A 26682-nucleotide genomic window follows, 5' to 3' on the forward strand; every position below is an offset into this window, starting at 1 on the left:
TCGATCTGAATCGTTTTTCGTATACAATGATTTTATATAACTGAATTAAAATTTAAAACACCCATTACAGTGACCCTACAGACACCTAACGTACAGCAGAGCATTACCCACTTATCTGCTTTTTTTATATACAGATTCAAAATACTGTTTATAGCAAGCCAGAATGAATCTCCACCCACTTCGGCATTTTATAACACGTTATAAAATTTAATAGTTAGGTACGCGCGACAAAATATAATAACATAAGACACGTTCGGCCAAAATCGTCATCCCGCGGTGCGTGCAGCTCTGCGGTTTCGTTTATTAAGGTACGGTTTCCCTTGCGCGATCGCGAACGCGATCTGCGTTCTAAGATCGCGCGTCCCGATCGCGCGACTGCTGATACAATGTAAATTAATAGCGTTGGTTTCCCCTGCGCGATCGCGGTCGGCGATCTAAATTTGTTCGCGGCGCGAACGCGAACTGACTGGTCTCCGAGCAGACAAATCGCGTTCGCACCGCGATCGATGTGTTGTTTTGATGATATTATTTAATATTAATAATATGCAACTCATTTATGATTGAACACTCGTTGACATCGGTCGTTCAAAACATGAGTTCTTCAATGGTAAAATTTACTAAGGAGCAAGACGAGATATTGGTTGAATCTGTAGCTAAACACCCCCCAATTTATAATCCCCAAAGCAAAGATTATAAAGATTTGAACATACGGGATGCAATTTGGAAAGATATAAGTTGCAACGTTGGACGAAGTGGTAAGCAAAATATTATTATAAATATTGTTTGTAAAAAGTATTAAATTTGTAGGAATATAAATAACTTTGTTTTTACATTGAAATTATAATATATTATTATAATATTACGATTATAACAAGTGTACAACAGATAATTTAACTATTTAAGTTTAAAATAAATGATTATTTTCAAGATAAGACCATGACACTGTCTATTTATGATTGAGTATTTTAGAAGTGATGAAAGCACGTGTAGGTACATCTATACAACAAGCAACAAGCTAAAAATAAATTATAATTTCTGGACATTTATTTTTATCGTGTATATTATAATATCAAAACTAATTTTAATCTCCGTGATATACATTATAATGAATTATGAATTATTTTTAAAATATTAAAATAGTAAAATAATTTTAAAAATGTAAGCATTTTTGTGTGAGACGGTTACTTATATTAAACATTGTTAAAACTAATTATTTATTTATTTAAAAAAAAACACACACTAAGTATTGGTCGAAGTATTGGTAGATGATATTCTTGAAATTTGGTGATTTTGCCACGAGACTGCACCTTCTTGAATAAAAAATTGTTTAAATTTTTCTCTAACATCAAAACCATCTGCACTCGCAAAGCCACCTCTACTACATAAAGTGCCCATCTCAATACTTTGTCCTTCGTCATATTCATAGTAAATTTTATTACCTTTTTCTAAAAACGCATCTCTCAGCATATTGTGCAAACAACATGCGACAATAACTAAATCGTCGCATACTTCTACATCAATTGCTATTGCAGTATGAAATACTCTGAAAACTTGTGCTAATAAGCCAAATGCATTTTCCGTCACCCTACGACAACGACTCAACCTGTAATTAAAAATAGTTTTTGCTCTATCTTGTTTAGCCGTAGATCTAGAGTACGGTTTCATTATATGTCTGTGAAGTCTGAATGCTTCATCGCCAACAATAACAAACGGTGTAGAATTATCAAAGCCTGGTAGTTTTTCGTCACTTGGGAAATTAAAATTGCCAGAATAAATTTGTTGGCCCATTTTTGATTTTCCAAATATGCCACTGTCTCCTTCTTTACCATAGGATCCAACATCAATGACTAAAAATTTACAATTCGCATCTACCAATGCTAATAAGACGAGTGAAAAATGTTCTTTATAGTTAAAATATAAAGAACCGGTATTTTTTGGGCACTTCATTCGAATATGTTTACCATCGATTGCGCCAATACAATTTGGAAAATTCCATCTTGTCCAAAACTCTCGAGCTTTTTCTTTCATATTTAATTTACTCGGATTAGGTATAAAATGTGTCAACAGATGCTTTTTCATAGATTTTAAGGTATTTTGTATTATAATACTAATATAGCTGTGTGATATCCGGAAAGCAAAAGATAAAGAACGGTACGTTTCTCCAGAAGCTAAAAATCTAAAAAAAAAAATAATATATATTATATGCATGTCATTATTTATTTATTTATTTGAATCAAAATACACTAATAATACAATTTTATTTTTTATTTATTTATTTATTTATTTTTTTATTTACTTATTTATTTTATTTATATTTAAATTATATAAAATATTAAAAATATATATATAAATTTTTATATAAAAATAACACGATTGTTTTTTATTAATTATGTTTTTATTATTAATCAGTATTTTAATAACTCTTGTTCGAAATCGATTACGAATATTTATTTGTACTAGATGAAGACTGCAAGAGAAGGTACAAGAATATTAAAGATGCCTATTTAAAAAATAAACGGGCAAGAATAATGAATACTGGAGCAAGTGCCTCTTCAAAACCCTCAAAATGGCATTTAGCACCATTTTTAAGTTTTTTGGATACAATACCACAAGAAAGAAAGTAAGTACCTTATTACATATGATAGAGTGATTGATTTCAAGCGCAACACTAATTATTATTTATTTCCCAAACTATTAACTTTTTTCAAAAATTTTTTTTTTTTAATTTTTTGATACATATTATTTATTAATTGTAGTTAATTTTAATTTGGCTATAATAACAAATTATTAATATTTATTATTCATTTTAACAGCACAACATCAAATATATATGATACTGATAATAATGAAGATTCTGGCTCAGACGAAGAGGAAATAAATATCACACAAGATGATATTATACTGCAGTCATTACCAGTAACGCAATGTCCTCAATCTCCGTCGACTTCAAAAGCACAAAAATCGACTAATAAAAGAAAAAATTTAAATGTCACTGAATTATTAGAAAAAAGATCCAAAGAAAGAACAGAGCTGATGACACAACTAATTGCTAAAAAAAATACGGATGAGTACGATGATGTTGATCATTTTTTCAAAAGTTTAACTCTATCTGTCAAAAAGTTGCCACCACACTTAATTTCACAGGCGAAATTGAAAATGTTGACAATTGTGACTGACTTGGAACTTCAAGCTGCAAATAATCATGCACATAACGTCCACATCATACCTGGCAATCGCAGAGTATCATTACAGTCAAATAATTCTACTAGTAGTTCCCCATATTCTAACAACTTTACTCCATACAGTTATAGTCCACCTTCACTAGATTCACCATTATATTCAAATATTCAACAACAGTTCGGACCAGAAAATCCAACTACATTTACGCCTTTCCAGTCAGTTCAAAATATGAACAATGAATGGAACACCAATTCTCAAGAAATTTAACAATATATTTTAAAATATTATCTTATAAGGTATTTTGATTTTTTTTTTAATTAATTGTTCATAAGTCAATGAAATATATGATAAGGTAACTATTTTTATTTATTTTGATCAATAAAAAATTGATTTATTATTAACTTTGATACAAATTGTATATTAAAATAAAACAACAGTATTCCACAAATAAATTTATAAATCTGAGTTCTTATTTCATTTTACTTTATCTGTACCTATTTGAAAAATTGTACTTACCTCAATGTAACCGCCAATTTTTCTTCTGGTGATATGGGTTTCCTTATAAAAAATGTTGGATTTAATGTTAAATCATCTCTTATTAGATTCAAAATAAAATCGAACTGATTACGGTTTAATCTAAAAAATTCTCTAAACTTAATTTCATTATTTTTCAGATGGCCGTTGATAAGTATTTCATGATAACCTTCGGTACTCCTCTTTGTAAATAATGGATCATGCGGCTTTCTTTTTTCTTCCGACAAATACCGTAAGATCTCATCATCTTCTTCTTCTTCTAGCAAAAGAATTTTTAAGATTTCTTTATCGACTGTATCCATTAAAATAATTTTTAAAAACGAACAGTACTCGTGCACCGTGAACTTAGCACTTCAAAATATCGAGTTCGACTGACGGACGACTGTTAAAATATAAATTATAAATCTTTGGGTCGCAACGTAGAATCGTCTAGAGCAAACCAACATGACGCGAACGCGATCTTATTTCGTAGTTCGCGTTCGCAGTTCGCGTTCGCGGTTTGCGTTCGCGATCGCGCAAGGGAAACCGTACCTTTACGTTTCAGAGTCAAAACTTTAATTAAACAGTTCACACGAATACACGATGCGTGCGAAGTCCACGTATGATTATCATATACTGCAAGGTGTTTCAGGTTGTCGAGTCGACTTCAGAAGCCGCGGCGTCGTCAGCTGTCGCTCGGGGTTCTTGGATACGACAATTAACCTGCAGGTAGGGCTAGCGGTATTTTCGGTATACCGGTATTTTTGGTATTTTAGAATACCGGTATACCTATATATTTACAATAACGACGATTATAACGTATAATTATAATATATTACCTATTACGATTCTCTTGGCGGCCGAAAACGGGAGGTTTAAAAAAAAAGAAAAATTGGGAAAAAATAACTTAATTTTTAAAGTAATTTTTCGTTGAAACGACTCCGGTGCTCAGGAAATACCACACCAAATCGTGCACAGTGGTGGGAGAGCTGTTGGTAGTAATCCTACAACAACGTATAGGACTATCAGACTTCGCATCTTAATGAGTTCACAAGTATACTATGCGAGATATCCATTAACGTCCATGCACAATACTCCGTCAATCTGCCGTACGGCTGGTTTGAAGTAGACTATTTAGAGCGCCTTACTGCTGGTTTGGTTGTATATTATATACTATACAAATAGCCATCTGTGGCAACTGGTGAGAGTCGGTTGAGCTCTGACACCACTCTCTAGCGGTGACGTCCGGTTATACCCGGCCTTCTTACGACCGACCACGATCGATCGGTAGAGCGCAATGCTGTTACCATCTCGGCTCGAAACGCCCACGTGTCCGAATACCCATATTATTGTATCTGTATTATTGAAATTTAAAAAATGGCCAACGGTATATTTTATAAATTATGATTCATCTGTTTGTGAACTATTGAGACGACGGAAAATCACATAATATACAAATGGGTAGACGTATAGGTACGTCAAAATAAATATTTAGACTCATTTTAAGCTATTTATTCTATGCAAACTATTATTCACAAATCAGTAATCACAATATATTCTATACGGTACGGCTATAATTCGGTATTGATATTGGTTAATAAACAATCATAATAAGTTATAAACATCTAGGAGTAGGGGTTAAGCCCTCCTAGCCTCCGCCCGGCCAAATTTTGCACGTTATCCAATTGCGTCCTTTTATTCCTTTCCAATATGTTTTGATTGCGTCCCGATGACACCCCCTTAAAAATAACTTGAATGTTTTTTTCACTTAACCTTATTTATTTTTTAAATAAGCATCTTAACCAAATAATAAATATAACAACTACTAGAATTTACTATTTAGAGGTATACAATACCAAGTTTAATGTTATTTAGATTGCATGAGCGTATAGCGAATGAATGTATTGCATATTTACATTTTACAATGATTGTGTGTTATTTTTTGCATATCATAGACATTTTTGGTAATAAAAATGCTCCAAATTTCGACATCAGCATATTTCCTGAAGAAAAGTGAATATAGTTGGTGCATTCGGGAGATCAAAATTCTCAGTCGAAAGTGTCGAGAAAAACAAAAGAAAATGGGAATTTATATGTAAAACCAATTCTTGAATTGAATTTTATTTTTATTTTCGTGAAACTCGAAAACTAATAATATTTATAATCTTCACGAAATAATTATATTAGGATATTTCATATATTTTGCTAATATTTTCTAATTATTTTGACTCTTTTTAGGCAGTTTATTTTGAAATTTTTTTAAAATTATTATAGATAAAAAAATGTTCACTTTATAAAAATCATGAAGGGGTACATACAAAGGGTTTTATAAATTGCTTCGGTAGCAGTTCAAAGGTATTAAAGATCCATAATAACACGATTATTTGTATACACGAAAATTAGCAAATTATTTTTCAGTTAGAAATTCATAAATTTTTTTACAAAACTATTAAATTATAATTTTTGATTAAAGATTCCCCTCATGTTTTCTATTTTAAACAAAAGAATACCGAAAGTAATATTAATTTTTTATGAGCGTTTGAGTTTAAAATGTTTACGACATTTGAAATTTAGCGGTAAATTAACTAATTCCCATCAGTCGATTTTTGATATTTCGTTGCGATTGTAAAACAAATGACCATAATATACACTTAAAATTTTCACAAATTATTACTATTATAATTTTCCATAGGCACAAATTTCAAACTATTTTGACTCTTGTTGAGGTAACCTAACCTAACGTATAGCCATGAGCAATTATTTTTCAGTTAGAAATGCATAAAAGTTTTTTTTTCATACCTAACATTAGACATTTTAATAGACGACTCCCCACACATTTTTCTACCTTTAACAGAAAAAGATTTCACAGGAAAGTTACACTATTTATAGCCATGAGATATTTTCGATTTTTATTAATTTTTTTTTTTTAATTATTTAATTAGATTATTTATACATGTATGCTAGGATGAATATGACACAATACTTCTCCACTTAGAATAGTTTTTCGTATGCAATGATTTATCATATTGAATTCAAATATAACACATCCATTTTAATGACAAACTTGACAACTAGGTACTGTACTGCAGAAAAGTGCCCACTTGTACAAACCTTATTAAAGTTTTACGAGTGGGGTGGGGCACATGGTCAAATAATTTTTCATTATGGACCTTGATTAGGTGTCTATTTATTTTTAGAATACTATATGTATACTTTAATACTTATACTATTTTGTTTATTTACAATATTTTACGAGGATTATTTATCAGCATCTTTAATTCTTGCAAGTTATAATATTATAAACATAATTTATTTTATTATGTATATGTATGCTACATCATTTCACATATTTAGTAATTTTTTGGGCATATATATTTTGTATAAGTACATGCATATTTTATGTTTGAGTGTATTAGATTCACAATCTTGGTTTTAAGTATTTACGGTTTAGATGAGCGAAATAAACACAAATCGGCTGTTTTTCGCCATAGCGCTAGCTGTGGCGCTCCAAAAAGTTAAAACGATAAAAAATAGTAAATAATATACATATAGTATATTGATTTTAATGTTTATTTTGTGATAAATTTAAATTATTATGTAAAAAAAAAATTTTTAATTGATACTTTTTGAAATAACGAGTGTTCCCAATTCCCATATATATCTCCCGTAACAATCACCCTTTGGCCTGTATATATTGCATATTTATTATTAAAATCATATTTACGAAAATCACATCATACTGTAGACATATCCACACGTGTACACGTCAACATAATAATATCATTACATGCAGACGTGTGCACAGTGCACACATATCTATATTAACGACCATCACGTATTCATGTAAATAATATTATATCATAGTTATTATATTATATCAGTTACGAGTGTAACAGTACCATAAACACTGCATAAACAGTTTTACGCGAAAGCAGTACGTATTACATAAATAATAATTTATCAACTACCTACCTATTATTTTAAATTGTATTTTTATGTAGAGTATCCCGAATTTTAGTTAGGTACCATTGTGACGATGGCGCATCTGAATGTGTAATAACTAATACGACAAGTAATAACTATAATATATAACTCAATACTCATGCGCGATTACCGTATCATTATAATAATATATAGATTATAATACATGGCTAAACTGAACATTTTCGACGACTTACTTGATCTTGTTCGGCGCTTTCGGTCATGTTTTTTTTACGTCTCGTTCGGTAGAATTCGCGGTAGAACACACTTGTAGTTTGTACAATAATATTATATTATATTATCATAATCGTGGAGTACTCGTTTATCAACGATAATAATATTATATCATTAACTCTCCGTATAATTTGGAAAAATCGTAACTAGGACGATGTGACGCACTATTCCGGTAGTCGCTTATGACTTACGAGTGTATAACTTCCACGTGTATAATAAGTATGCATGGATTTATTTTCAGATTTTTTTTTACACAGTTACCGCGTCAACGTCCTTTAGCGCCGCGCGGGTTAGTCGCATTACTGCGCTATTATATTATAATATTATTATTATGCAATCTAAACGCCTACCCTCCGCCGCCGTAGACCGTTAATGCGTCTGTACAGTATTATTGCGTACACGGAAAAAAGAAAGAGAGAAAAAAGAGGGGAAAAAACGACCGAAAACTCCCGAAAACTCCCGTTAAAAATATATTCATGTCTTATTATTATTATCATCATTATTATTGTTATTATTATATTGTTCGTTCCGTTTGCGAATCGCGTGTAAACAACGTCGCGGGAAACTATACAAATATATAGGTACAGTATACACGATGATAATATATATACCACTATTACCACTGCACGCTCATTCATTCGTAACCTTTTCGAATGTCATAAAAGTACGGGTATTTTGAATTACCCCTTTGTCGTTGTTGTTGTTGCTGTTGTGTGGGAGATGTCGCATAATGTAATCGGTGCGGAACGGACCAAAAATGGCAACGTTAATTTAATCGTGCATAGGTACATGTATAATAATTGACAACGGCATAAAGCATAATTATTTATTGTATGAAGGGGGAAACCTCTCTGTTATACAGAGAGCTGTAGTTGTATGTCTGTCACTACATAGTTGACACAGTGACACTATATAGTAGTCTCGTGCCTCTCGTGGTCTCGTCATTGAGGAAGTCACTATAATTTATTTAGTATACCATAGTAAAGAAATGCGGTATGTCAGTATGGATATTACATTAAAATTTTAATTTTCAATACATTTGTAAACAATTATTTTCAAAAACGAAACTATAATATCAGATATGACATACATGATATTATCATATTATATATTATCTACTAGCTGTATAACCTGACTATTCCCGGGAAAAAAATGAACAAATATAAAATACGACGTTATATTATATCGGTGTAATATCTCAGTTTTAGTGTACCTCTCTGTTCAGATATTTTAGCTCTCGGTATATTTTCAAACGTAATTAAAACTACTCGCTAAACTTCACTGATATCTCTAAGAACAATCTGTGAAATTTTCGTCAAAATCGGTCGAGTAGTTTTTGAGTCTATAGGCAACACACAGGTTAGGAATGTGGCCGGTCTGGAAATAGGAGTTTTCCAGATGGCCTGGTGGCCTGGTGATTTTATATTAGATTTTAATTACAAAATTAGCAAATGCGTCAACAATGTTTTTGTATTAAAACTTTGAAACTATGAAATAAGATTTTTTAATGGAGGGGGGGCAAAGCAAAAAAAACGGCAACCGTTCTATTACGTCTTGATAAACGCAATAAAATAAGAATAGACATTATAACATTAATATTGTCAATGTGAAACCAATTAAAAAGAGCACCTATATATGGCCATTTTTCAACAGTTGTATACCTACTAATTATTTGTAAAAATAAACGCCGAAAAACGTTCAAAAATATATTTTTACATTCAGATTGGGAAAATAATTGGGAACACAAGTAACACGTTTAAGTACACATTTTGTCAGACACCAGAAATAAATGCAACGTTTGGGTACATCATATTTTTAAAATAATACCACATTTGAGCACCAATACATTTAGGTACACCGTACACCGTTATATTATTTTCTATTTTATTTTTTAGAGTCTATTAGCGTTACCCAGGAGACACCACGGAGAGATTGACTCAAAAATCGAACTATTTTAAAAGTATTTTTTGTATTACATAATATTAGGTCATTACAAAAATACTAAATCTACTTAACTCAAAAATCGTATTTGATTTTATTTACTGCTATCTTATTAATTATAAAATTTTATTTTATCCGATATAACGTGGACCGTGATGTCATAAATATTTCTTAATATTATTGTCAAGTTTAAATTCATGATTTTTTTATTTAAATTTATTCATGTTATGTTACAGTTATGTTTAGTTTGCACAACAAAAAATGTTGCGCTCGTATTTGTTTATTTTAAATTCACTACATTTAAAACTACCAATTATAATGCACTTTTTACCATGACGGGTTTCAATAGTAGGGGCTTGAGTAGGTACCTATTTCAGTATATGTATTATGTTTACTCAAACGTTCTCTTTAAAATGCGAATTTCGGAAAATCCTTTCTGAGCGTAACCCTGTGGCGTTACGAATTACGAATAATAAGGTGCTGTCAAAATGCCAAATCTTTATCTATCATAGTTTAGGCTCTTCGTTGATCGGTTAGACAGGACAGGTTAGATTATATAATATGTATTTGAGTATTTCGATGTATTATAACGATTAAACGTCAGAATATTATTGTCTATCTCGTGGTTAACAGGCCCTGGGCACGACACTGGTGCGTTTGTAAGATTTGGGAGTTCGCTGGGCACCGTATATACAATATAATAATATTATGTATATTATGCTCTTATTTATAATGCAGTAAATTCATATATCTCTTACGTATTTACTTTAAATTAAATACATACTACATACATACAAATATACCGCATAAAATTTATTCGTCATTAAAATTTCACAAATCTAATATCTAATAAATTATAAATGTTAAAATCGATCTAATGTGAAAGTCATAATTTTAAAAATCCATTTTAACCAGATATAGGTACGACCATTCTAAATGCAACACGGCGATTTAATTCTTTACCGTATTGTAGGTACTATTGTACACGATAAAGATTCCACATAGATGATATACGAAACACGGCTAACAATGACTGTCACGTGATAAAAACGATATAATCGTATTATTATAGCGATCACATTATAATAAGAATATTAGTAGGGGAGTAGACCGATAATGCTAATAAATTGAAATTGTCCCCGTACCACGCAAACCAGCTATTTACAAAAACCAACGACGTAATTCACCACTCGAGATTCTACTAGCCATAAAAAGTATACAGGACTGTTCTTTCGAAATAAAGCGAACTAACTATTTAACTATACATCGTTGTTTTGAAGTAAAAACAGAAATCGAATATTTTTTTGTAAATTTATATAATATTATATATAGTTGTCGTTAGTTACAGTAAATAAATGAGCTATTAATTTATTATGATTGGATATAATTAATTAGTGATCCATCAGCATTTTAATATGTTTAAAATCTTATGAAATAGATAAATATTATATCATCAATTTTAAGTGAGGGTTAGGGCGTTCAACAACCCCTCCCCCCACGGGTCCTCTACAAATTTATTACATGTACCTACTTAAATATTATCATAATAATTTTTGGAAACGAATCTAGTCTAGTAGAGCCCACGCGAAATTTTCAATTTTTTTTCGGAAACCCATGTATGACAATGACGAGTTAAGAACGATGTTGCAAAAATGAATTGCCGGAAATCATTAGTTTTTAAGTTATAGCCTTACAAAGTTCACGATTTTCGGTGTTTCATAGGCATTCGTATAACTCAATATAGGTATTTTACCGCGCGTGCCGCGTTTAGAACTTTTCTGTTTTACTGAATAACTTTTATTTTGTTTTAACGTACCTATGAAGTTAAGCGGGGAAGTCTAAAATTGGTGGGCAGACTTTATTTAAAATTATAGCTTATTGAAATTTTTGGTATTTTCACATACACCGGCTGTTGTGGTCACTCGCTTGCTTCCCTTGCTCGGACAATTAAAATTGAAAACATCCTTCGACGTTCGACTTGTTATGTAAAATCACCTTGGGTCTCGGAGTTAAAATAATAACATATAAATATATAATATTGGGTATTTGATGGAATTTGTATTTGTACCTAAATCAAATATCAATATAAAGATTTTGAGGTTAGGATTATCGGTCAAATATGGTGTACTGCTGTAACAAATTTAAACCTGATATGAAGGAACAAAATATATAGTATAACTAGTATAAATATCAAAGTTATACCAAGTTGGTCGTTTTTAACCTATGGCGGAATACAATCAATTAATACAAAATCCTAACCTAAGCTAACCGTACTAAAGTCTAAAACCGAATGAATAAAAAAAAACCAAAAATTCGTACGTATAGATCACGGTAGATTATAATCTACCGTGGTATAGATAAAGAAGAACAATTAAAAAGGCTACCCCACTTTAATAATGATTATTATTATTAAAACTAATAGCAACTATTTACAAACACAAATTTTCATCGTAAATCTCAAAATCCCTATTAGAGCCTCTCCCCGAATTGGACCTCTAATTTACCCTTTTTTTTAATTAGCATATCTTCTTCCCAGAGGTCTAATCTCTCTCTGTAGGTACCAAATTTCATCTCAATCGGATGAACGGTTTAGGAATGCAAAAAGGACAGACAGCAGTCAGACAAACATTCATTTATATATATAAAGATTTAAGACAATCTATATTATATTGTTAATACTAAAAGAAGTCTACGTTTACATTTTGAACTGCAGTGTAGAATGTAGACTAAAATGAATGATTTTGGGTTTACTATTATTTTAACTGAAATTAATCTTAAATAAACGTAATTATTTGAATTTTGAATAACAGATCATATTTGAGTTAATTATAAAACAATAATTTTTGAATTGTCAATTTTTAATAAAAATGTATGACACCATTATAGGTTCAACACAAAATAAAATCATAAAAGTCACAATTACAGCCATGCAATCAATTGTTGTAGGTTATTGTAATTTATGGTAAGTATATGCATAGAAAAATAGAATATAATTTAAAATGTACCACATTATATCAAAATAATAATAATTAGTTTTATGAAACTGCAAGGACATCGTATCTGGTATTCGATTAAAATGTGCGTATCATAGGTAAGTGGATTTTATATTGATTTTATTAATGTAGATCTATGTAGTCATTAAACATTAGATTTTTCTTATGGCCTTTAGAATAAATCGTGTCCTATTTTTAATATGAAGGTATCCTGTTTCGATATGTGTGGTTGGATTAATACTATATAATTACGAATGAAGCATCTAAGTTTAAATATTTGAGTTGTTCATTTTATTTGTATAAAAATTATTTTATTATTCAACTATTATAATACCTATTATGAAATAAAAATCCAGGAGCACTGGATTTGTTAGACCCTTAGACCTACAGTTAAACATGCAATAGTCATGCTAAATCAAAGAAAAAAAATTAAAAATGCAAATTTAAATAACTTCCTTAAGAGACAATCAAAATCTGGTATTGACATTGTTAAATAGTTTCAAAAGAGAAGAGTTTAGTGATATACATTTGTTGAATTGAAATTAGCCAAAAACGAACATCAACGATTTTATTTTGTAAAGTTCAAAAAAAATAAAAGGAAAATTCTTGTGTTCATTTTCGGCTAAAATTCTCATTATAGGTATATTACTAAACTCTTCTCTTTTTAAGATCCAATTTTATATTTGTTAAATTTTGTCGTTATAAATCTAGCTTAGCACCCACGTAAATTTTGTAATTTTTTTTGTAATGTATTACAACCAGTTAAGAACGATGGTGCAAAAATTAATTGCCAGAAATCATAAGTTTTTATGATATATAGCTAGCCTTTACGAAGTTCACAATTTTCGGTGTTTTATACGATGCTTTTATAGTTTAGGTACCACGATTATAACAAATTTTCAATTTTTTTTTTTGAAACCTATGTAAATCAACGTTTTAAAAATTATGGTGTAAAAATAATTCTGAAACCCATCCATGGTGGTTTTACATAACGAGTCGAGGGATGTTTTCGATTGTATTTATCCAATACAATCTCGCGAGTGAGTCGCGAGTGCCCGCGCCAGGTATATTACTCATTATTAAGAATATTGATTTTAAAATCTAAATGTATAGAAAACAATAATATTATATTTATGTAAAAGAGAAGTCGCATAGGTAGATACATAACGATAACATATACCTGAATAAGAATTTTTATACTTACGACATATTTATAGTAAATGTACAACTAACTAACATCACACACATGTGACATGTGTATATTTAGGTTAGATTAGTCTAGTTTTAAATCTATTTTATTATATAATCGATTAAATATATAAATATATATTTTATATAAAAAAAATGTATACTCATAAAATTTAAATATTATATTGCAAAATTATGTAATTTGATTCTATTGTTAATTTTATGCAAAATTATTTTATAACGTTATGAAGGACATAACATAAAAAGGTATGTAATGATATCCAATCTGCATAACTAGGTAATACTAAAAAAAGTGTCATAACTCATAATTATATTCTTTTATATATATTATATTAAATATTGTATATACAGTCACACACTTACACAGATGTTTATATTTTAATAGACATCTGTGGTCATAATATATTGTATTATATATTGTAATATATCATATTATATTGTTACGTCCTCGTCTAAACTGTTTCATCGGCTCGGACGACACCCATCGACCATCTGCTCGATCTACACAACGGAACTCTCTTGTGTACGCCCTTGGCGGAAGTCATATATGAGCTGCATAATATATATTCAGTATAATACTTTTTTGTTTTAAATAATAAATGCATTTTTTCAATTTTCCAAATATCTTTAATACCTATATCAATTGTGTTCTTGATTAATATTAAATTATAAGTACCTAAATCAATATTAAACCTATTTCTTCTTCCTTCGTTCATCGAATACCTAACAAGTCTGTCGTCGAATTAGGGTAAATAAATTTACCATATAATTAAATCAGGGCCGGACTGAGCTACTGTGCTACTGTTCTATAGCAAAGTAGGCTGTAGGCTACCGTTATGTAAAAAAAAACGTATAAATATTAAAATCAATCTAATTATTAGATTTACCAAATTTAAACTTAATAACATGGTCTGCTCACGACTTCAGACTTGTGTACAAAATGTACGCGTTCTGCAATTCTAAAGTTTTACCCGACCGTATATACAAAGTGTCCGCGTTATGCATTATACACAATGAAAAGTGAGCGTTTACCGTTATTACTTATTAAACTATAACTAAAGTTATTATCCATAAATACAAGACATCTTACGACCTACCTTTTATAAGACATAATGTTCTGTGCAACCTGAGTTTCCCAACAGTACTAATTCTGAAAAATATTCGTCTTCGACTGCTTGTGCGTCATCAAAGGTTGCACATTTAGTAATTAAATAGTCTACTGAAATTAGACATGATTTAAGAGATATTGTGCGGGTGTCAGCTTTTTGTATTAGTTTAATTCTTGGAATTTTCATGCTTGTTTCTGGTGGTGGAGTTTTGCAGTGATCAACTTCTAAACTGTTGAATGATGTTACCATTATTCTTTTTTCATTGCAGTTATATGCTATGAATCCATAAACTGGCACCAATGCTAGTATAATACACATGATGGTTAATTGTGGATGCATCGTAAATGTGTATTATCTGTAATATTTTATAATTTAGTATAACTTATTAGTTATTTCTAATATTTTTATTTTTAATTATTGTGTACATAAAAAACCTTATAGTACCTATTACATTGTATACAAATTAATATTAATATTTTAGTAGGTATTTACATATTTTTCTTTGTTATTATTACCTATCATTTAAAATGTGTTTTTAATCCTTTTTTTTATTATTTTTTATTTGGTATACTATTATTATTTTTATATTATTTTAAATATTTATTTTTCTAAATTGTTTTACTATAAAGACATGTTTTTAAATAATTGTGTTATTGTCATTATTTTTTTTTTGTATTTTTGTGTTTTCTTATTGCCTTTCATTTTTATATGTTTTTATTTATTATTATATTGTTTATCAAATTTGTTCTTATACCTATGTTATTCTTATTTTATTGTATTATATTTCTTGTTTGTAGTTTATTAATTTATTTTTGTTTTTATTTCAAAACTATATTATTATTTTTTTTTTTAAATTTATAATTATTATTTTGATGTTTGATATATTTTATTAATTATTTTTACTACATTTTATATGTAAACTTTATAGCATTGTAACTTAAGGTAATGAATGGTAAATAGTAAGACCATCTTGATTGATCATTTTCATCAATATAGTTTTTAATAGAGTTACATAATACATAATTTATTTTTTCCAAAAATCCTTGTGTCTGCAGGGAACAACTGGTTGATAATATTTGTTAAGAACACTTTCTTATTGACATCAAAATGTTTAAGCAAATTTGGGCCGTTAAGCGTTTTTTTTAGTATATTATAAGAGTTTTCATGAACTTCTAGTCAATTATTTTTATTGTCACCTTTTGTTAGTTCTGTGAGGGGATGTGCAATTTGTGCAAAGTCTTTAATGTGTTTTCTATAATATGAATACATGCCTAAAAATGATATGACATCTTTTTGTGTTTTAGGTTGTTTAAATTTAGTTATGGCTTTAATATTGGTGTTTAATGGTTTAATACCTTCTTGTGAAATAACATGGCCTAGTAATTCTATTTTTAGATTCTGAGTGGATTAGTATATTGATTTTACCATGATGTGTGTTTTTTTTTTTGTGTCTTTGTAGACGATAAGTAGTCTAAAAAATGCTTTGATTATAAACTTCAATATGTTGTTCGATGGGAAAGTGAATATTGTTGGTGCATTGAGGAGGTCAAAATTTAAAATTCCCAATAGTTTTTAAAGGCGCTCGGAAAAACAACATACAAATTAAGGAAAAACGGGAAATTTGTGTCTTTGTTTTATTTTGACTTTTTATCTTTTAAATTAATTATCTTCCATAAATAACCGATGGGTTCATATAAAATTGACGCGGTTAAAGCTACAATAGCGCCAATCAAAACCATTATATCGATCAGAAAATATTGATATCGGCTCATACTCGTGGACGTGGGCAAATTGTAATCTGCAACACCGTTTTGGATTAAGTGTTCGACCGAATGCACTGCGGTATCCATCGCGGAAACTGGTAGGTCTAAGAAAATATTGCTATAAGCTGTTTGTGCGTTCTTCTTATAACTGAAATAAAACATATCAATAACATGTATTACAAGAATGTACAGATTACCACATAGCAAGGTGTAAAAATCGAGTGATTTAAAAATTAAAATGATTTCTTAAAGTAGTTTAAATTGGTTTTGAAAACAAATTTCTTAAAAAATGAATACTAAAAACGAAATATTAGTTTTGCCATATTTTATTGGGTATTCTTTTATATAGGTATGAAATGATTTATTATTATTATTTAATTCAAATGTAACAAATCTATTACAGTGACCATTGTGTAAATGGTCAATGACAAACTACGAAGTATACACTCGCAATACACTATTACACTATACAGTCGAGAGACTTCCATGGTTATTTAAAAAAAAAATTATTTGATAAAAGTAGGTACTCTCAGAGTTTCAGACATTAAGTTAAATCTAATGTTAAAACCAATTTTCGACTATATTTCAAGCTCTGGACAAAAGCGTATTCACGTAGCTCGTAGGCGTCTTTAATATGTATTATTATATTATATCCATGTATACCTATATTAAATTATGAATATTGTCTTACCTTATATCGGAGAAGATTTTTCCTATAGCATCGACGAGGACTTTTACGTTTAGGTTTTCCAGTAAGATTTCTATTCCAAAACCGTTTTCAATGACAAACCTCATGTTATAAAACTGGTCGGTATAAAACGGGAATCCAATCAACGGCAAACCATAGTGCAAGACCTCCACGAGACTGTGATATCCTCCGTGAGTAATGAACAGCTTACAGTTTTTATGGCCTTTGAACAGAAACAATATTTATAATATTGTACATCATTATGAATATTAGAGAAATTATTTTCAGGGGAATTAATAATTATTTTCAACTGTATTAATAAAAAATATCATTAATAATAAATAATATCGAATAAATTAACCAACATAATGTAGGTACATATTATAATATGTATATTGAATATTGATATTAAATATAATCTAGCAGGGTAAATATTAAATATTTATTGTCTGTGCATAATGTGCAGAATTTTATAATTAAAATTAATAAGCACTAAACTCATTTTTCAAAAAAATTTCACTAATCACTCTTGTTCCGCAGTTAGTAGTTTGTATTCCGCAGCCTACAGGTTCAGTGTTTATTTTGTGCTATTGTTTCTGATGATGCGATTTCCATAGAATTTAAAAATATGTTATTTGCACGATGGGACAAATAATATATTTAAAAAATAACAGTAATAGTAATTGAGTATTTAGGCATAAATTCAAAGTGTATAATATATTAGTAAAAACTACTTTCAATTTGTAGACATATGTGTTAATTTATTACCTACCTACTATTATAAATTATAATGTGTTAATATGAGTTATGACTAACATCATATTATTATATAATTGACTTCCTATCGAAATCAGATTTCCGAGTATTTCCATTATATGTATGCCGATGCCCGATTGTCTATTAATAGTTGAATGTTCGATATTTATATTAATACACATACTCAAGATGTATTGTTGCGGAAACCATTTATCGATGTACACGTTGTCGGGCATGTTGGCAATGGTCCCATTTTCCCATTCCCACAGCACAATTTGCTTGAGTTTCCTGAACGATTCGACAAATGTCTGGACGTCGCGTTCCCCCAGGTCCGACATCTTTATGTTCGATCCGAAACTGAAGTAGATCGCCCCATGGGTTGCCCCGTCGAGGAGCACTTTGAATTTCTGTAGAACATTTAAAATTTGGTTCGAAATTAATTGATTAAAATATAACTATGTTAAATAATTTCAGTCTTTAGTTATACATTTTAATCGGTTACATTTTACTTCAACTTTTTTCAACATACATTTTTAATTTCCTATTTTGAATTAGAATAATGTTGTTGAGGCATAGGCACAAAAAGCGTTTGAGATTTGGGGGGGGGGGGCTAAAGCCTTACTTTGATAATATTGAATAAACTTAAAACAAAATGTAGGAAATGTTTGCGGGGCTTTGGACATTTTTGGGGGGATTAACCCCTAAAGTCCCCCCTATTTGCGACTTTGTGTTGAGGTGATCTAACCTGCTGTGGTTAGTGGTTGTTGATTAATATTAAAATGGTTACCATTTGCTGTCATGTGTAAATATAAAGAATCATCCAAAAACTGTTAGGAGGTCACATGCTTACTCGGTCGACGGAGGCGGACGTCGGCGGTCGTATGTGCACGCCGGCCACTTGCACCACGTTCGGAGGATATGGCCTGGCGTACGACACGGAGTGATGGCCGTTGACCAACGTGAGCTGGACGGCTTGGCGGAGCGTGTCCAGCGGCGGGCAGTTCCGGTGTCCGGGGTACGTGTACAGATCGTCCAGCATCTGCTGATCCGTTGACCGGAACGCGACCTCGGCGGCAGCGATCGCCGCGTTGTACATCCGTTCGGCCGAACAACGTGGAGTCCGAGTACCGGAGCCAGAACGACGGCACGTACGCGGGATGGTCCGGAACGCCCAGCGATTGGCTGACCGTCACCGACGGTGCCATCGGGCTCAGGCACACCACCGATGCGGAATATCTGCGCAGTCACGGCGTAACGTCAATATATATGCGCAGGTTGATTAAAAAAGAACACTAAATTTTTGAAAATCTTTTGGGTATAATATATTAAGAGAAACATGATGGAACTATATAACTCGGCAAAACATAATTATATTGCTATATTGTTACCTGTGACCTATCGCAAGGTAAATATCGCTGTACCAACATTCGGTCAATACCAGATCGAAGGCGTACTGAGTGACGTTGAGAAACGCACGAGTCTCGTTTAGCTCCAGAATCCACGTGACCAACCTCATCATACCCAGTCGTACGTTAATCATATTGATCAGCCGATTATACCTATGGCGAATATCCATTGGACTGCGAGCACTCTGGATTTTCACTGAGCCCTTATTAAATAAGTCTCGCTCGGCTTCAACTAATCAGAAGCCATTTAGCCTCCCCCCCCACTGGGTACGCCACAGAATCCATACATATATTACATACCATCGGGAATGGATACGTGTCGGTAAGTGATCGGCACATCTCCCTTTGGATAGAACGGGCTGACTACGGTTATGCGGTGACCGCGGTTCACCAATTCCATGAACAGCGGATTGAAACCGGAAAAATGACTGTAAATTGGCAATGGGAAGAACGCCAATATATCCGCACTGGCGCCGATCGGACGAACTACGCCATTGCCGGAGATAGTGAAAATCACGATGATTATTGATACCTGCGATAGAAATCAGAAATATAATAAGTAATAATATATACATATTAGACAATTATTACTAATTATAATGTATGACATTTTTGAGACGTCGCATCTGCCAAGTGAAGATCATCTATAGACGTATGGCATACGTATTGTATTAAGTTGGCCTTCATAATGACAAGATATTCTCGAACAAATTGTTCATTCCCAGAATTTGTAAGTGGACCCTACCGTTAGCGGAGCTAATGGACATGGTGTCGGCACTCGGCACCGATGCGATAGCCCGGTCAATTTCGAAATATTGGAAAATGTTTGCACCAATATTTAGCATGTAATTAGCATGAATTTGCATGGCTAAAAACGCGGCGTATTATAGTATATAGTGTATAGCTGCTCTGAAATAAACCAATGCATTTTTAATTTGACGGAAAACGCGGCGTTTGAATCGCGGTAATATAGCCCCAGTCGACCCGGTACCGCGACCGTAACCTTTTTCGTCCCGTTTGCGGTCAATTTATTTCCATCTACCTGAATATCAAATTGTGGTGATATATATATTATATTATATACTGAATAGATTCTATATAGCATATAATATATTATTTATTATAAAAATGTGTTGCCATATAGAGGTATAAGCAGTGCCGGCGCTAGGGGAGGACAAATGGGACATATGTCCAGGGCCCCGCGCTTGTTAAAGGGCCCTGCGATTTTTAATTATTATCTTAATACCACGAAACACATTGATATTTTATATTAACAAATTATAAATCTATACATTTATTGACTTATTGTTATATTATACTACACATGTATAATATTAATATTATTTCTATCATTAGTTATTTGGAAAATTATATCTAAATTTAGCCATTGTACAAAGTAAATCGTTTTCGATACGACGAAGGAGTAATATTTTGAGGATACTCGAGTATTGTAGGAGTATACTATAATTAATAATATAAATATTTATTATCTCTAGAGTTATTGTTTTTTCTGTTCTTTGTTTGGAAAAGCTCTCCGAAAACTCTAAATTAAGTTTTTATTTAAGATATTATTATTACAATTTAGTTTACGTATAGTAGGTATAGCTGTATTAAATAAAATGTACCTACTGCGTGCGTATCTAGTGTATCAGGATTAGTTTTAATGTAGTTTATTGTCTACCGCCGCCGCGTACTTAGATATTAAACAATGTTTTATATCATTCAAACATTATGATGATTTTATTTATTTTTTATTGATGTTTATATAAGTTGTAATTATTAAAATAAATATAAATGAATAAAATAATAGGCCCCCCACAAATTTATTAACTTATAATTTTCAACACATGCATATTAATTTATTATTTGTAAATAATTTTTTGTTAACATATTATAATTAAAAAAGAATAATTTGATATTATTATTTTTAATGTTTGAAATTCAAATAAAAACCGCATTAATTTAAAAAAATCCTGATTTAAAAAAAGCTAGAATTTTGCCTTCTTCTGGGTACCTATTACCTATGTCCAGGGCCCCGCAATACCTAGTGCCAGCACTGGGTATAAGAGGCCTGGAAAGTTGAAAAGTGTTTTATTATAGGATATACCGATTTGTTGCTATATATTTGGTTGTTTATGTGTATCATTATCGATCACGTTTACTCAGTATTTAGTATATTATACACTCAGTGTTGTAAAGTACTTGAGTAAATGTATTCAAATTCTTTTTAATACCTACTCAAATACATATTTTAAATATTTTTGAAAAATGCTGTATTACCTATCTGTATTTAAAATTAATTTTAAATATTTAGTTCTTTTTAGTTTATATATTTTATATTTTATATTTTGATCACAAAAAATAAAATAAAAATAATTTGTATTATTTTATTATTGAGAATAATATATTGTTTTACTTTGAATTATACACAACTGATAATCAAATATTTGGTAGCAGTCCCTCCTCCTCCTCATCCAAATAACCCAGATACATTTTAAGATAACAAAAGTATAAAAATGATTGTTTGGTGTTGGAATAAAAATATATTGTAATTACCATCAGAAATTATTCAGTGAATAAATAACCCATTATCGTTTGTCACACGATTGCCTGCAGATCATCCAAGAAGGCAATAATAAATTATTTAAGTGTGAGATACATTATAATAATATAATAGTATAATGACTTAATAAGATATTATTCAGTATAAAAATATTATATAAGTATTTTTATTTGTCATGGTTATTATATATAGGTATATAATCTCTAGTATAAATATATAATATGCACACGTACTAGGAATTTTATGAAACGCATTTTGACCAAACTTAATTTCTTCTACAAAAAAAACCAAAAAAAGTCTGAGTGACGATTGTTAGAAAGTAGATACTATGGTTTTATAATATAATATGTGAGGTAAACAAATAAGTCGTTGAACAATGTTGACTCCAAGGTAATAAGTTTTAATAATTCAATTGTTATAGCTGATAAACACAATATTGTTTATAATGATAACTGGGAAGTATAGGTATCTACTTTTTTAAATTATTACTCTTTTACACAATACAGCCTTCACTTTCTATTGCGTAATATTATAATATATTAAAATGTGAAACACCGAGTTATCGAAAACACTTAATGTTAGAAATAAATAGTTTACACTTAACTAGATATTATATCTACAGACTTCAGTCTACAAGTAAATATGTAATATATAGAGGAGACTGACTTAATATGACATTACACTGCTCTTTTGACCGGAAATATTGTTATATTTAATGTCCAAAAAGATTCTTTGTAAGTTGTAGGAGCTATGAGTTTTAAGATATCATTCCAATACAGTTATAATTAAGGTGCTAGATATCATTCCAAAAAAGTATCGTTTGTATCTTATCAAAGCAATCAGTTATTTGAAAAAAATCTTTTTTTTTTTTTTTAATATTTTTTCCGTTAAAAAAATATTCGTAAGTTTGTGTGCGGGACAGAAAAAATACGTGTGTACGGTCAGCTAAGTCTCTGATTTTAGCTCGTAATAGACACTTTCAAAAGATAAACTTAAAAATAGTAAGCGTATGTCATACCAAGTCTCCCCTATATCGTGTGTGTGTGCACTTACTTGATAAAACATTTTTCTATCATATTCTATCATTGTATTATTATATTGTAATACTTATTGCAATATTAATTATTGTAAATTGTAATTATTGAAAATAGACACGAAACCGTGGCTGCGAGCTCACATCGAAATGATGAAACGGATCAATTCGATTAAAATTAATAATACTATCATAACTGAAACTTGAACTCACACCGTTATCTGTGTAAGGTCCATTTAAATGGCCCCCCCACTTTCGAAATTTGAACTTCTGACCACGCGAAGCGTTTGTGCATCGTTTGTGCAGAAATGAGCACCAAGTCCAATCGTTTGTGCACAAAAACTGAAAGCTCTATCCCTAAAACAAAATGGGGGGGGGGGCGCATTGAAACGGTAGCCCACCCACATTGAATATTTGGATTTTTGAATGTGCCAAACGTTTGTGCATCGTTTGTGCAGAAATGTGCACCAGGTCCCGACGTTTGTGCACAAAAACTCCCAGCGCTATCCAAAAAATAAAGTGGGGGGGGCCATTGAAACGATACAACCCCTTTTTGGAAAATTGAAATTTTTAAGGTGCCAAACGTTTGTGCATCGTTTGTGCAGAAATGTGCACCAGGTCCCGACGTTTGTGCACAAAAACTCCCAGCGCTATCCAAAAAACAAAGTGAGGGGTATTAACACGAGGGTCCCCCTTTTTTGAAATTTTAATATGACAAATATAATAAATGTTGTTTACGTACCTAATAGGTTTAATAGAATTTTACTATTGCCATGTAAACGTATGACAAATAAAATCTTCAAATATTTTTAATTTATCAAGAAAGCATTATCTTGTTCTAATGTTTTTGATTTCAAAATTGTATGAATAAATACAGTTTTTTCTTTATGCATTTCTTTACTTTATATTTTATATTATATTTTGCTGATGAAAATGTGTTTATGGACAGGTACCTCAACTCGACGTTGCTGTATGTCCGGTCCAATAATGTAAGTTATAAGTCATTGTGTATATTTTAATACAATAAAAGCATAGTAAAAAAATAATTAATAGACTATATTAATATAGTACCTACTTAATTAATTTAATATACCTAACCGTACCTATATACATATAAAAATATTATAATAATATATTATTTATGTTTGAATTCATTAGAACAATGGCGTATCAGACGTCGCTCCCAAACCGGTCGACATCCATCTGCATAACTGTGAGTTGAAAACGTCTATATTTAAAAATTGTTATAGTATAATATTTATCTAATAAATTAATTTTCTTTAGCATTCCACAAGAATGAGCGGTATAGTTTGAAAACTTACCAAAGTTATCTGGTGGATGTCGATACGTTGGTGAGCAGCCGTCGCACATAGGTCTGATGTACCTATGGAAAGTTATTATTGGATCGGTCATAATATTACGTTGATAAGTTATCTGTCCATAAACTTATTTTCAGATTTGTAGGCCAATTCCGTTGCCATTTTTTAATCATTCTTTGTTTTTATTAAGGTTGAGGTGTAACAGCATTTTAGGGGCTATTGTAATTCCCACTTCCAGAACTTTATCATACATACAGCCGACAGCCCGATGACCTACATTTTTGTGTATTCTGGTCTACCCTATGATGGCCGTGAAGTAACGATCACGTCACCGTTTATCACATTGCCCAGTTTGAAAGAGTCTCCAACAATTTCATCGGATAGGTACGCCATAAACCGTGGCATAGCGCTGGGCCAGCATCATTTTGTCCGGATCAATATCTACAAAAATGACGTCACAATTATTAGAAGCTAATAATATAGGTACTTAATATTTATTGTAATATAATATAATATTAAACTCACTATACCCAGTTATTACGATTAAGTAGAAATAATATTTTTCAAATAATATTACAGTGTCTTTGTCGAACAGTCAGCTATACGAAGTTTCCGTTGTGCCACAAAACGGGTCGACGCCGGTCGCTGAACATGGGAAGTCCTCAAGTCCACCCAGCATCGTATTGATGAATCAACAATACATCTTACATCTTACATCTATCATTGCAATCTTATAATTATTCACCTGAATGCATGTAATCCTGAATGTACAGTTAATTTATTACTACCCCCCATCTACAAAGTCAACACTGTATTAATAAAAGTATTTATTGTTAAAATAAAATTGAGTTCTATATTATTTGTAGGTACTTAAAAATTATTTGGGTATAAAGGAAACATATTTTAATCATAAAAAATTAGTTAAACTAAAAGACAAAAATAATAAGTAAATACGTCGTGTTAAAAATAGTTTTTAATTAATATAGGTAGGACAGGTACCTATTATGTAGGTAGGTACTTATCCAAAACTCGTTTATCAGGAATTAAATAAAAAGGGAGGTCAATTTAAAAAAGGTGGATAAGTGGATGTCGCTCTGCTGTACAGTAGGTTACAAGTGGGTCACTGTAATGGATGGTGTTAAATTTGAATTCAATGATATAATATCATTGTATAAGAAAAACGATTCTGAGCGAAAACGGTCAGTCAGCCTATGATTTTACCAAGTATATTTGATGATATTATTGGGAATAAAGTAATTTATATATAACCTATTTACGTGGAGCCTTGTTTTAAATTTTCAATCCTTAGCCATAAAAGTTGAACATTTTATAAATTTTTAACTACAAAATAATTATTAAATTATAAATTTGATAAATGTTGTCAAAATTTGAACTTTAAATGCTTATAAATAAAAATTGAGCCTATGTATTTTTAATATTTTTTAACTGCCATTAGAACGATATATCAGCAGCCTTATATTAAATTTTCACGATTTTTTACCCAACAAATAAAATTGTATTGATATTTATAGAAAAAAAAAACTAAAAAAATTGAAAACTGAAAATGTCCGTAAACAGCTCAAAATAAGTCAAAATATTTGGAAAACGTTATGGTGTATAGAAAATGCTAATATAAGCATTTAGTCAAAATTTAATGTACCTACGGTCATTTGTTTTAGAGTTGCACTAAAAACCAAAATCGATTTTCTCAAAAATGGACTTTGCGTAAAAAATTCCAGTTTTTCCTTTGTTTTTCACGTCGCTTTTGAAAACTACTGGGAAAATTTTACTTTTGACCCATAGTACCAACTAGATTCACTTTCCTATCAGAAAAGTTACTGTTAAAGAAAATTCAAGCACTTTTACTGTCCTAAAAGGTGATGACAGACACAAAAAAATAAATAAAAAAAAACACACATCATTGTAATATCAATACATTCATCGCTTCCTTCAGAATCTAAAAAAAAAAATTGGAAGTGACTCTGCTGAACAGT

The 26682-nt window shown here is 30.6% G+C and overlaps 3 protein-coding genes across 3 annotated transcripts; 1 reads left to right on the forward strand and 2 right to left on the reverse strand.

Annotated features, from left to right (window-relative positions):
- Positions 1-336: 336 nt before the first annotated feature.
- LOC132938962 (uncharacterized) lies at positions 337-3684 on the forward strand. The gene is made up of 3 exons (XM_061005938.1): positions 337-755; positions 2461-2620; positions 2814-3684. The coding sequence occupies exons 1-3, from the start codon at positions 557-559 to the stop codon at positions 3445-3447; spliced, it is 993 nt and encodes a 330-aa protein (XP_060861921.1). The 5' UTR covers positions 337-556; the 3' UTR covers positions 3448-3684.
- Positions 766-4234, reverse strand: LOC132938961 (uncharacterized). The gene is made up of 2 exons (XM_061005937.1): positions 3697-4234; positions 766-2176 (listed from the first exon to the last, which is right to left on the reverse strand). Exons 1-2 carry the CDS (start codon positions 4014-4016, stop codon positions 1240-1242), a joined length of 1257 nt encoding a protein of 418 aa, XP_060861920.1. The 5' UTR covers positions 4017-4234; the 3' UTR covers positions 766-1239.
- Positions 4235-16794: 12560 nt separating this feature from the next.
- Positions 16795-23422, reverse strand: LOC132939910 (UDP-glycosyltransferase UGT4-like). The gene is given in 9 exon segments (XM_061007339.1): positions 16795-17071; positions 17615-17834; positions 18552-18774; positions 19113-19115; positions 19218-19469; positions 19471-19603; positions 19756-19969; positions 20074-20305; positions 23390-23422. Coding segments are annotated over 9 exon segments (1587 nt in total).
- Between the last annotated feature and the right edge of the window lie 3260 nt (positions 23423-26682).

The sequence above is a fragment of the Metopolophium dirhodum genome, chromosome 2 (assembly GCF_019925205.1).
Source record: "Metopolophium dirhodum isolate CAU chromosome 2, ASM1992520v1, whole genome shotgun sequence".
Taxonomy (NCBI): Eukaryota; Metazoa; Arthropoda; class Insecta; order Hemiptera; family Aphididae; genus Metopolophium; species Metopolophium dirhodum.

What these genes read in the sequence shown, in the direction of transcription:
- LOC132938962 (XM_061005938.1), top strand. Translation starts at nt 557, where the DNA reads ATGATTGAACACTCGTTGACATCGGTCGTTCAAAACATGAGTTCTTCA. An exon ending in TTGCAACGTTGGACGAAGTG is followed by an intron (nt 756 to 2,460) that starts GTAAGCAAAATA and finishes TATTTGTACTAG; the next exon opens with ATGAAGACTGCAAGAGAAGG. An exon ending in ACAATACCACAAGAAAGAAA is followed by an intron (nt 2,621 to 2,813) that starts GTAAGTACCTTA and finishes TCATTTTAACAG; the next exon opens with CACAACATCAAATATATATG.
- LOC132938961 (XM_061005937.1), bottom strand. Translation starts at nt 4,016, where the DNA reads ATGGATACAGTCGATAAAGAAATCTTAAAAATTCTTTTGCTAGAAGAA. An exon ending in AAATTGGCGGTTACATTGAG is followed by an intron (nt 2,177 to 3,696) that starts GTAAGTACAATT and finishes TTTTTTTTTTAG; the next exon opens with ATTTTTAGCTTCTGGAGAAA.